This window comes from Micromys minutus (genome assembly GCF_963924665.1).
Source record: "Micromys minutus genome assembly, chromosome: 24".
Classification (NCBI taxonomy): Eukaryota; Metazoa; Chordata; class Mammalia; order Rodentia; family Muridae; genus Micromys; species Micromys minutus.
In genome coordinates this window covers 15,952,669-15,966,660 of record NC_137959.1, presented here as the reverse complement: position 1 = coordinate 15,966,660, position 13,992 = coordinate 15,952,669, and the positions used below count along the sequence as shown (strand labels likewise).

At 41.3% G+C, this 13,992-nt stretch overlaps 1 protein-coding gene across 1 annotated transcript in view; it reads right to left on the bottom strand.

Annotated features, from left to right (window-relative positions):
• FTO (FTO alpha-ketoglutarate dependent dioxygenase) overlaps positions 1 to 13,992 on the bottom strand; it is a 327,644-nt gene that overhangs the window by 185,733 nt on the left and 127,919 nt on the right. The window contains exons 5-6 of the mRNA XM_080937058.1: positions 8,038 to 8,117; positions 2,173 to 2,316 (exon numbers count right to left, since the gene is read on the bottom strand). Of these exons, the coding sequence (XP_080793184.1) occupies positions 2,173 to 2,316; positions 8,038 to 8,117 (224 nt within the window). The remainder of the gene's footprint in view (positions 1 to 2,172; positions 2,317 to 8,037; positions 8,118 to 13,992) is intronic.

Here is a 13,992-nt window from a genome sequence, read left to right as displayed (position 1 = left end):
GATGTTAAGATGACCTTGGAGGATGGAAGTTGAGGAGGCAGTGACCCAGATAGGTACTGGGCTATTAGGATACAAGATCTATATCCCATCATCCCTAGGCTAACCCGAAAGCGCTGCCCCACCTTCCTGACACAAAGTCAAACAGCCAGCTTGTTTTCCCCAGCATGGAGTATTCTGCTGTGAGGATTTTGTAGTTTCCCTGTGCATGGAGATAAGAAAACCCTATGACCATGCAGCCCTATGACCAGCGAAGACAGTGAAATGAAACAGCATCCAAACAAGATAGAGTCGGCACCCAGCTTACTGACCTGACTGTGAAAGTCATGAATTCTTTCAGAAAAGTAACTAAATAGATACCTGCATTAGAAATTCTGCACTAAGATGGAGAATGAACAGGATGGTTCCCAGGAAGGGTCTCTGGTTCCACCGGAGCACAGTTTTAACACAGTTCTAGCTATAAGCAACATCTCCAGTGGGGATGCTTACGAAACACCATGAAGGAGGGAAAACTGGCCCTGACTTCCACTTTAGCATCAGGGAGCTACTTTTCTCCCAAAGGCAGAGTCCGTTTGCCTTTGGTTCTAGGGATTCTGACCCTGCTTCCACAGTGTAGAACACAACTCCCAAGATGCTGCAAGCTTTTTTAAAGCCACTGCTTTTCTCATCTGCTCAGAATCCTCCAAGGACCCCATTTCCTTCACAGTAAACAGATGGGCTGCTACTCCCCAGTCTCTAACACTATCCCTGTGGCGTCACCTTCTACAACTGGGAGCCTCATACCTAACTCACACTGCTGCTAAGCTGTTCCATGAACACCAAGCATTCTGTGCCCGGTGGCATCTGTAGTGGTTGCTCCTGAACTATCCCCACACCCCCACATGGCTTACCTCTTCTGCTTCTTTCCAGTAGGATGCTCTCTGGTTCTTGCCTTCTGCTCACCTGTTTGTTTTCTGTAGTACTTAGCAGCATCAGCATATCACCTAATTTGCCAGTGATTTTTGTTCCTTGTTTCCTGGCTCCCTACTCTAGAATGCCCCAATGCAACAAGAAAGCCCAGAACAAGCTCAGGGACTATCACTTGATAACATGAACAGGAGTGGTGTCATGGGCCAGGTTTTTATGTCATGGAAAAGGCTGAGACTGTGGCACATTTTAACCATCCTCTGCCACCTGTCAATCCTACCCTCTCTCTTATGCCTTTATTAATTCACCAATAGTAAATTCTGTTCATTTGAAGTAAAAAAGTCAACATTTCTTATAAACGCTTGAAGTTGCATGATTATTACAAGTCTCATGAAGGGAAGGGTATGGGCTTAGCATATTCTCTCTATAAGGGTACCCACAGATGAGTCTGAGGATTATTCTGTCTTCACTGAACATGGTTATCTACTGTGGTGGTTTGAATACTTTTGGCCCCAATATATTTATGTGTTTGAATAGTTGGCTATAGAAGAGTGGCACTATTAGGAGGGGTGGCCTTGTTGGAGTAGGTGTGGGTGCTGGCTTTGAGGTCACATATGCTCAACCTATGCCATAACTAGGATATCTAGTTTACATTTATTTTTGGCTAACTATAGAGGATGCCACTTAAATAGCAGTACAAAGTTTCTTTTTTTTAAAAAGTCATTTACTTATGCAAAAATGAAGTTGAAAAAAAGCTAAATAGTTAACAATATATAAAGAAGAAATTGAGAGTATTAACAAAACAGTAAGCTTAGGATGTGCACTGACCTCACCATGTAGACCCACTGCGCTCACAGACTAAGAAAAGCAGCTAGTCTTAAATTACTGCTAGGTGGGTGATCATTCTCCCCAGGTCCCTTGTATCTCCCTAGGTCTGCCTGTTTTCAAGGAAGCCACTGATGGCTCACGCCACAGCTGATCTGCAAGAATGTCTGTATTGGGAAGAACCTTGGGTGTAAAGTCTTCCTGCAGAAGTTAGGGCAGAGCTACTCACAGACTTGGAAGATGCTTCTGACACAGCTACTCTGATTGTTGGCGTCACCTGCCCTCTCTTCTGACTTAAAATCTCCTATTTTAGACCCTCATTAGGCTGCAAGCAGGGATGAGTCTCAATCTACCCTCTCCTTTGATTAGAATCTCCTGTGTATCAGATCTGAAATCACAAGCAGGGGTGAGTCTCATGCCCATCAGCTTCCTGACGATCCTCACCTCATTATGGATTTCTTCTCCTTGTTTCAAAACTGCAGGTTCGAAGGACTTCAACGAGACGTCGCCATTGTCCGATTCATTGAGGACATTCTGCAGTGCCAACTGGCAGCGTTGTAAGATATAATCCAAGGTGCCTGTTGAACACTGTCAAGACAGAACCATAGTTAAGAATGAGTGACCTACCAGCTCACCATGCATTCTTGCAGCTCACGGATGCCTCTCCTTTGTGCACTCATCAGCCATCCTCCCAGCTCATGCTCCCTAAATGACAATTCCAGGAGTGACCTGCTTGCTTGATTCTGGGTGGCCAGCCAGGCCTCAGTAGTTACGTAGGCTGCTGGCTATTTTCATTATATGGACCTCCTCTCTGAATAAACAACAAGAGCCCTGAGGTGTGTTATATGCATGAGGTGTGTGTGTGTGTGTGTGTGTGTGTGTATGTCTGCACACACTGCAGCATCTTACACTGACTCTTAAATGTAGAAGAAATATAAACAACAATTATTCACTGAATATCCAGTTAGCAGTAATGTCAAAGACATTTTTTTGTCTTGTGTCATGAATACATCAACAGGGAAAATGGCAGACAGACTGGACAACTTGGGGCAAAGTACACAAACTAGAACAGCAATAATCTATGTATGTGTGTGCATATGTGTGCAGGGGTGACATTATAACTCCAAGAAAAACATTTCTTCCCCTTTCTGCATACAAGAGGCAGCTGCAATCCTTCCTCAATAATAAAGAGTATGGGGTGCAGGCTGTAAAACATACTCAAGACAAAGCTTAGACCTCACTATCAGTGGGGACAGAGACGCCTAGTTCACCCTCTCTAGGGCTGTGGAAACATGACAGAAATCAAATAGGCACACTCCTTTGAAGGAGCCTATGTTGGAAAATTATTTTGAAATGAAATGATTTCCTAAGATGATAATAATATCTAGATCTAGATATAGACATAGATGAGTATGTATGTAGGTAGGTAGGAGGGCAGATAGGTAGGCTAGCAGGCAGACAGAGACAGACAGACAGATAGATCTTCTTTGGATGTCTAAAAAAAATATATCCTTAAAATATTTTTATTTTAATATTTATAACTTAAGCAAAGCCATAGACATTGCAAGGGAATCTTGTGGCATAGAACTGTTACTGCCTCTTTACACAACAGGCCATGCTGAGCCTGGGAAACACTGAGTGTGTGTGTCCACAGCAGAAGCCTGACTAGTGTACTCTGCTGTGGTGATCCCGGAGTGCAGGGTAACAAGCAGCACTCAGTGGGGAACCCCTCACAGAGCACCCAATGCCTACTCCTGAGTGCAGTTACGCAGACAGATATGTAACGTTCATTTTTGTGGTGTGAGCACAGAGTGGCCGGCCAATGGGGCAAGTAAGTACATGTCCATGCCCACACTGAACAACCTACACTCTCATCAACGTGGAGTCGGTTCAAGGGACTAAGCCTAATCACAACTGTATTTATGGTCATAAAATCAGAAGTGCAGGACTCTGACTTTCTGACTTTACATATAATTGGTATAAAGAATTTATAAGCTGGCCTGAGATTTTTGAGGCTTTAATCCTTTTTTGGTCACAGCTTTATTGAAATATAATTCATCTCATGAAGTTTGACTATTGGCTGCAACAGTTCAGTGTTTCTGAGTATATTCAGGGTTGTACCATCACTACTATAATTAACTCGAGGATAATTCCGTTACTCCAAATGAAACCCTTGCCCTTTAGTGTTATTTCTACAAGCACTAACTTGCTTCATGTTGCAAGGGATGATGCTGAGGGGACACACACACACACACACACACACACACACACACACACACCTGCCTGTCCTGGACCTTTCGGCTCATTATAATCCTTGGTTGTGTGTGGTCTTTTGTGCCTGGCTTTTCACACTAGTACATCTCTGTGGTTCATTCTGTCTTGGTGTGCGTCCGCATTACATGGCTATGTGATGACCGTTTGAGCTGTGTCCAGTCTTGGGCTACTATGAACATTCATGTCCAAGTTGTCATTTCTCTTGGCTTTATACCTGGGTATAGAATTGCTGTGCCTTAGAGTACCTGCATTTAGCCTTCTGAGGTGCCAGACTATACCAAAGTTATTGTAGAAAAAGTACATTCCTTTCAGCAGAAGAGCTCCCATCTGCACACAGCCTTGCCAGCATTTTTTTTTTTTTTTTAATTGTGATTTGACTCTGGCTTTTACTGGCAATTCTCTAATGACTAATGATATAAACAATTTTTGTTTTGTTCTCTGTGCTGGGGAGAGAACCCCAGGTTTTGTATGAAGGTGGGTGTCTTTACTGCTGAGCCATGCTCCCAGCTCTGCTGGGATTCTTCACATGTTCTTGACTCTTGACTATATTTCTACCTTCGTTGGCACATGCCTGTTTAGCTCAGTCATCATTTTAAACAGATTCATTTCTCTCTTAAATAACTGATTTTTAAACATTCCTTTCATACTCTAATCATAGGCATTTATTAGGCACACAGCTTGTTAATATTTTCTTCCTCTCCATCTGTACTGTGTTGACAGTTCACTTGGAAAGACACACAATTTTTAATTCTGTGATGAAATTCATGTTTTCTATTTTTTCCGTAGGTTATTAATGCTTTTGGCTGTCCTATCTAAACCAATGCTCATACCAAGATAAGAATCACTTCTTGGAAGGTAATTATCAGTAAGGTTTCCAAAATAAAACAAAGCATATAGAATAGAGAACTGGGCAGGTTAACACAGGTGTGTCTGTGCCTTTGGCTGATATGCATTACCACTGAAATGATATCACAAAGTTGATAGAATTTGGAAGGCAGAACTAGTTAGTCTGAGGAAACAGTATATAACCTTATATACTTTTTTAGATTACACACACACACACACACACACACACACACACACACACACACACACACACACTCCGTAGCTGTCTTCAGACACACCAGAAGAGGGCATCAGATCTCATTACAGATGGTTGTGAGCCACCATGTGGTTGCTGGGATTTGAACTCAGGACCTCTGGAAGAGCAGTCAGTTTTCTTAACCACTCAGCCATCTCTCCAGCCCCCTTATATATGTCTTAAAATTTTAACTGATTGAGTAATTATTTAAAAAATAATTATATATAAAGTTTATATTAAAAAATAAAACAGGTTAATCTCAAGAATATTCTGAAATGAAACCAAAGCCAAGAGGCAAAGAGCCAATGGAGCAGTTCTGCTCACACACATACAAGTTCTTCAGTCAGAATTCTCCATCAACTCGGAGGAATAGCAAAGTACCATTTCCACAGGACCATCTGCTTCCTGCCTATGGTGAACAGTGGAACAGGAAATCATTTTGGGGATGGAGCCCAGGGAAGTCACATAACACAAGTGTGTCTGAAGGTGAGGTAGCTCTGAAAATATGAGAGTTGGAAAATGGTAATTTCTCTTCTCTTCTACTAAGAGAAGCAGAGCACACTTCTGTGTTAGGAAAGGAAGGAAGCCTTTCTGTCTTTGATTGCTGTAAACAGTTACATAAGATGAAATAAAACATTTTAAATAAAACACAAACATTCTGTCACCTGAACCCATGTCTAGTTTTGAGTCTCTGCCTCTGCATCAACAGGAGCATGAGCTACTTTTCTCTGCCTACACATGAGCATTCCAAGTGGCCATTCCCAGTGCTGGTGACTGAGTCAATTTTATTAACTCATCCCAAACTAAGGGCACATCAAGGGCCTGCCTAGCTTTCCATTAGTGCCCGTGCTGGATAAGCCTCTTTATCAACTCTCTCTTACTGAATTAGTTCCAAGGCTTGATTAATGTACTGCAGGGAGACTGAGGATGTGGGTGTTCTGTGCACTGTTCACATACCCACAAAGACCTCCCGAGACTAAACCAACTGGATGTACACAGGCATACATCTTTACTGCGGGGCTACCATTGCCGAATGTTGTTAGTTTTTACTTCAGTAGTCATATTTTTGTGGATGTAAAGCTGCTTCTAACTGGCTAAAAGAATACCTTGAGTGCCACACAGCTAATGAATGAAATAGAACCCCCCACTCCAAATGGTAGCTCTCAATGAGTAGTAACTTTCACAACTGCAACTTTTTTAGTTTCTTGCTTCATGTCCTTCCCCAAGGAGTCTCTGCTGTTCCTTTCCTCTCCTCTATTATTTTTTTTCATTTGCTGTTCTAAATGATTTAGATGCAATAGCCCATTTAATTCAGAGATTCATATGAATTTGAGAACACTTGTATCCCTATCAGACATATATTCCAACCATTTTACTCTTCAGTGGCTATACATCCTATGAATATAGCACTAATAAGTCTGTCTGCCACTCTTACAGGTTAGAACATCAAAGATGCAAGAGAGTTGGGACTGAAATAGCATATACTCAAGTGATTGGCAAGAACAGGGCTCTTGGGAGGGAAAGACGAGGGGCTCCAAAGGGAAATGGAGTCACTCTGTTGCACGTCAGATGGTCTATAAATATTGCATCCTTTGTCCCCGTCTTTACCCTCCCTCCCTTCTAACAGGGCTTACTTAGAACTCGTGACACGTGCCAGTGGCATTTACCTCTCAAAGAGACAACTCCAACCGCCTAGGATACGGACCTGTATGTTTGTGTGTTTAACATTTTCTCTCCAGACAAAAAGAGAGTGGCAGAATGACCACGTAGGCAGCGCTTTGCCCCCATGCTTACGGTGCAGGGCATAAGGACAAACACTGAAACAGTCAAAAGAATCAGTGATGGCAAAGAGAAGATTGCCGAGGAGGAGGACAGAATGGCTGCTGCCACTCTATAAAGGTATGCATACACACACACTGCACCATGACACACAATCCATGGAAAAGCCATGGTGCTGTCCCATTCGGCAACCTCGCTCAGCCTGGGCACTGGCAAGACCCTGCACATATGCCCCTCAATAGGGTTGATTCTTTTCTGTCCCATATCCCTACACTTGTTCCATCTGGTTTCATCTGAACATTCAAGCTGGAAGGCAAATCGCCAACAAGCTGAGGGCCTGGGGTTGTCTAAAGTGAAAAGCCTTAGATGTAATCTATAGTCAAAGCCAGTCTATGACCCTTGTCATCACCCCCTGCTTTCTAGAACCATAGAGTAACTGCTCAACATGGTCCTCATCATTTCCATCCTGACCTCGGATGATCAGTCACTGTCCTGTAAAACTGGGCTGGGAGTGTGACTGGAGCTTAGAAGTTCTCTGACATCCATCACTTTAAGCATCTCCAGAGTTTATACTATATGTCTAGCTGTCCAACCAAAAATTAAGCAAAATGTTGATCTCAGCTGTTTGAATTTATATAACATATACTTACACAAACAAATTCACCCTTTTTCTCTTGACCACGGCAGACATGGTTTCCCATGGAAGTCTTAAATTAACAGCATATGCCAAATATGAAATAAAACCCTTGGCTGGTAAGGTGGCTGCCAAACCTGAAGACTGGAGTTTTATTTGTGGAACCTACATGGTGGAAGGAAGGGACTGACTTCTCCAAGACGGCCTCTGACCTACACACACACACACACACACACACACACACACACACACGCAATGGGAGTATACATGCACACACACAAAATAATAAATAAATGCAGTATGTTAAAAAAAAAAAACAGCTCCAAAGGCAAAATAAGTTTTTGCTATACTGTGAGTAAACTTTAAAACTGTAGCTACAAACACCCAAAGCCAAAAATATAAGTATACAAAGTCTAAAGTTGAATAGATGAAAGTTAGTTTCCAATCAATTACTCTTCAAAGCCCTACAACAAGCTGTTCATTCAACTACCTCTGCCACATTCAGTTAAATGGGAATCATCAGATTTTTATTTTTGCTTACCTCTGCCACGCGATGGGTGGAACTAAACCGAGGCTGCGAGCCAGCCAAAACACAGTGCTGGTGGGTGGCATTGAGGTCATCTGCAGAAAAACACACACAGAGAAGTTTAATGTTTATTAGTCAGTGCACACTACCCACTGTTTAACTGGAATACAAAGTGAACAGCACCTGTGTCATATCATCCAAGGAACCACAATCACCAAGGAGTTAACACTTACCTTGCATTGTGGCCTTTGTGAATGGGACAGCCACATAAATACTGCATGTATATGTATAAAATGACTCATTCAAGCAAGGGTTCTTGTATACATATATTTGTATACAGATGTATGGATCTTAAACAAGTCACCAACAGCAGGATGCTATCAATAACATTCCAGACTATCTAATTGAAGGTTTAATTTTTCCCTGACAATTAACCAATCAACCATGTTGGGCTCTTGGACCAGAATTTAAGCCTATGGATGATGACTTCAGAATGGAAAAGATGGTGGTAATCCATTAGCTGAAGACAAATCAGAAGCCAGGTTTCTGTGTGTTTTAAAATGACTGCCACAGTCAGTGTCTATCACACTCACTTAACACATCATTACCTCATTTATTACACAGACAAAAACTGAACAGTGGCTGCCTCAAACACACGTGATTACTACTTTAGGCAATATAGGCTTCTGCCAGATACCGAGACAATGACTTCAACTACATAGCTACTTCCACCAGGACCTACAGAGGGCAGAAAACACTCAGAGCACCTCTACACATAGAAAGGAAAAGGAAACAAAATGACAGATGGTAGGCTTCAGCTCCATCATGAAGTGGCAGTAAGAGGGCTTACCCACTGAAGGCTCTGGCTCCCTGAGAACATGAAGTAACAGTAACAACAAGACTTACCCACTTCTAACAAGTAAATGCTTTTAACAAAAAAGGTAACAAAGCAAAAATAGGAATCAAAGGTTTCCGGCACTGAAAACCAGATCCCAAGGAGAAGAGAACCAACACAGGAGGTTTACAAATTGCTCTACCTTAGTGCCTGGAAAGGAGCTCAGATACAGAGTGCGGAAGTAAAGTGAATGCAAAGGACAGTTGAAGGGTGGCAAGCCAAGAGGACAGCAAGATTCCTACATGTCCCAGACAATGGGGCTGGGACAGTCATTGGCTAAGCACTGACCTATGCAAATGTGAATGAAAAATGCCCAAGGGATGAAAAAGAAGCATCAAAGCTAATCCCAGACCTCACTCATGACCAGGAATAAGTAGTCTCAGGAGAGGCAATGCTCCTAGGACAAGGTACTTTTCCATAGGAACAGGGTCACATCAGTAACAGACAAACTTGTACAAGAGGAAGGGCTGCTGATAAACCCAGCAAAGCCTAAACTATGTCTCTAAAGAACCCAACATATATAAGTAAATTAATTATACATTAAGGCATTATCTAACAGTATTTTAAAAAATATAACAAAACAGGTATGCATCAAATACCACATACTCTAGCATTCACTGAAAATACAACAGGAGAAAACTCTCTACTATATAAGACGTACCAATCTTTCTTTCACACACAAAGTTTAATCTTACACAAATTGAGAAGCTTCTGAAAGTTAGTCAGTACCTGAAATTAAAAGAACCACTAAGTGAGATGAAAGAAAATTTAGACACTATAGAAGAAAAAAACGAGTGAACAAAAACCACATGAAGAAAGGAACTCTCCAACATAAAGGGCATATTTTACAAGACTCTAACACCAGGATGAATGTTAGTAGCTCAGCATATACGCAGCCTGAGTCACAGTAAGAGCAAAGGCCTCAGCAAACAACTTGAAAAGGCCAATGTGGCCAAAGCATTTTCACACTTATGAAACAAAAGACTCAGAGTCCAGCAACACAAAACTGGAAGCAAAGTAAAATAGAAACAATGTTTATTGTGATCAGAGTTAGGATGGGAAAGGAACACACTGAATAGAAGGAAAGACCAGAGTGTGTGCAGACAGCTGGGCACTGGCCATCAGAGCACTCGGGGAACACCTGAGGAATATGGATATAAAAACCAAAGAAAACTGTTGTTTGAAAGCCAACATGGAAACAGGTCCAAATGAAAGTGAAACACAGAAAACACTCACTCTGGTTCCTTTCTAGTTAAGAAAGGAAATACATAAATTGAGTTCCTACACTACATATTACCTGTGGTGGTTTGAATATGCTTGGCCCGGGGAATGGCACTGTTGGGAGATCTGGCCTTGTTGGAGTAGGGGTGACCTAGATGGAAGGGGTGTGTCACTGTGGAGGCAGAGCTTTGACGAAATATATACGATCAAGCTCTGCCCAGTGTGAAAGAGAGTAGTCCTCTCTTGGCTTCCTTCGGATCAAGACAGAACACTCAGCTCCTTCTAGAACACCATGTCTGCCTGGATGCTGCCATACTTCCTATTATGATGATAATGAACTCAGTCACTGAAAGCCAGGCTCAAGTTGTTGTCCTTTATAAAAGTTACCTGGATCATGGTGTCTCTTCACAGCAATAAAACCCTAAGACAATGTCTACATTAAGAATGGAGAAAAACTGGGCACCCTCTGTGAAATTCATAGTTTGAAAGCACAAAATCACTAAAAAGCAAGACTGATTGTAAGACACAGAACTTTGTACCATACCGCTTCATTAAACTGTTTAATACAGCTCCATTTACCAGAAACATCATGTGATTTACCATGAAAAAATCCGAAAAAATTAAAAGTATAAGGAAAGTCTGAATCAATCAGATGGGGAGGAACTATGAGCAGATAAGAGGAAATCATAAGTAAACTAACAATACCAAGACCTGAAAATATTATCTGCTTCCACTGGCTTATGGCAGACAATGTCCTCACAAATCACTTGCCTTGTAACATGTCAGAGTCTCTTTCCTTCTTAAGGCTAAATAATACTCTAAAATGTATGTGTGTATATGTATATATATAATAAGATTTATATCAGAAATAATATAATAGTATATAATATATAAAACATATACATTACATTACATATAATACACAAATATAATTTGTGTTTCCAATTTGTGAATTTCTCAAGTATTCTCAAAATTATATATTATGTGATATATAATTTGCAGAAATGTGATATACAATATATAAAATATGTTAAAACACACACACACGCACACCACATTGTTTAACCACTCAGTTGAGGGGCACTTGGCTGACTTCTATCTTTTGCTATTGGGAATGACAACTGCATGGCCATTGTGTACAGGCACGTCTGTGGGCACCTGAGTCCAATACATCTGGTATTCAATACTTCAATGTATCCAGATGTGGAATTCCTGGCTTGTACAGTGATTCTACTTTAACACTGGAGAAAATGCCATACAGTCTCCCATAGGGTCACACCAGTTAATGTTTCTATCACCAGCACATAAACTCTCTAGTTTCTCCACAAGCTTACCAACACTTGCTAGTTTTTGTCTTTCTCTCTTTTCTCAGTGATATCAATTGGGTATGAAGTGATACACAGCTTTTAATTTACATTTCCCAATGAGTAATCTTTTAAGAGCAGACTCAATTAGGCTGTCCAATCAAAATTGGTCACAGACCTACATGTCTAATGTCAAAGCATAAACTATCAGAATAAAAAGGCAATGTATTTGTGACCATGCAAAGGTGGCAAAACTACTTCTCTAATGTTCTAATGAAGATGGAGCTGCAGGAACGGAATGCAGCTCAGCAACTTCACATGTGATCAAGATACCCAACCCTGGCACCTCAGATCCTCCATGTGCAAGAATCTAAACAAACAACAACCTCAGTGCCCTCTTGTTGAAAAAGAAAATGTGCCAATCCAGATTCTACAATGAATTTGGTCCCAACTAAGAAGAAGAAGGGAAAATTCTAAGAATAACTTAAGAAATTCACAATTCAGAAAGAAAATCACCAAAAACCAAGATGGGATTACAAGACAGACCATCCCCATCATCTCGCCACCCCATAAAGAGCCGATTTAATGCAGTTCCATTCACCTGGGATATCCTCTTACACATCATGGAAAATATGAAAAGGCATTCTCAGAGTCAAAAAGCAGGGCATGAAAGAATGAGCAAATATCAGAACCAGCTATGACAAGAATGTTAGAATTACCAGACCATTAATTTTTTAAAAACTGTGATTAATATACTAAAGATCTAAAGGGAGAAGTAGACGACATACAAGAGCAGATGGAGAACTTGAGCAAAGGGTGGGGATTCTAACCATCAAAGAGAGATGCTCAAGATCAAAACCCCACCAGAAACGCTGAGTGCTTCTGATGGGCTCATTAGCAAACAGGACATGACAGAGGGAAGATCTCAAGGCTCAAGATATGTTAATAGAAACTTCCCGAACAGAAAATCCCAAAGAGAAAAATGGCTAGAAAAAGTAGACTATGGAAGAACTAAGATGCGTGTGTAAATGGTATAATCCATGTATGATGGGAACACTGACAGGAACAGAAGAAAATTAGAAGCAATGGTAAATATCAATCCGTAAGTCTTTATCACTCAGCAACCCTTAGCTCAGAAAACACCAAAGAAAGGTAAGTGCAGTAACAAAACACTGTCCCATACCCACTAAGTCCGAGTCATTGCTTTTGTTTCTTTAGTCTTGAGGATGCTGAGACTGAGCCCAGGGCATGCTAAGCATGCCCTCCACTACTGGGCTATAGCTCCACCCTGGCATACCACATTCAACTCATCTATTTGGGAACAAAGACAAATTCCAAAACCTGACTTCTTAGAAACTGTTCAAGATAGGCATCCTCAAAGCTCATTAATTCGCATTGGCAATAGCCCAGCGCTCTTCCACAGGACAGCACCCTTCAAATGCAAAGGAGAAATCAAGACTTTCCAGACAAATGAAAACCAAAATTACTGTTTAGTTTTAGGTTCACATTTCCATGTTGTTAAGGCTGTCAGAAGAAAAACATTGTGTGTTTGGAGCTGGTGACTTCCTAGATCACTCTCCACGCTGATGCCTTGAGCATCTCGTACTGATCCAGGGGCCCACCTTCTGGGCTAGACTGGCTGGCCAGCAAGCTCTCGGGATCTGCTGTCTCTATTCCATAATGGCTATTCTTAATTGTCAACCTGATTATATCTGAAATTAACTAAAACCCAAGCAGCTGGGTATACCTGTGAGGGATTTTTATTCTTAGTTAAAATCATTCCAAGTGAGAAGACCCACTTCTGATCTGGATCTTTTGAGGATTAAGATCCAACTTTAATCTGGGGGCCCATATAAAGGGCATGGAATAAAAAAAAAAAACTTTTATTTCTGCCTGCTTGCTATCACTGTCACTGACAAGTCCATCCCTTTACTAGCATTAAAGCCTCTTCTTCGAGATTCTGGCTCATACTGAAGACCAGTGGGACACCAGCCTTATGGAATGAACGAGTCACAGATTCTTTGACCTTCTGTTGGTATAGTGTGTGTGTGTGTTTGTGTGTGAGAGAGACCGCACATGCATGTGTGCACGCACAGATATTGACAGAATACTTTCATCATACCCTCATGCCTAAAGAGCAAGCATTCTTATCCAATGAGCCATCTCTTCAGCTCTGAAAATTCTTTAAGACAGCCTGGTTCATCATCTTGATGTTACCAATATGTAGGCATTTAAGTACATAAAGTTATTCTATAGTATTTCAGTAACAAAAAAACACTTCTGTATGTGGTACTTAATTTAAAAACAGTATGAGCATCAAGCACTGTCCTAGGCAGGGAGAAGAAAGCCAGGCAGCAGTTCTAATGGAGGTCATACTCTCAGAACGTCAGGTAAACTAAACCCTTGCCCCCTTTAGCTGCTTCTTGTCTGGTATGTAGTCATAGCAACAACGAAAGTGTCTAATATGAGGAGTGAGCCAGTGGGCAGATTACTTGCCATGGGAGGACCAGAGTGTGAGGAACTGAATGTGAATCTCCAGCAGCATGGAAA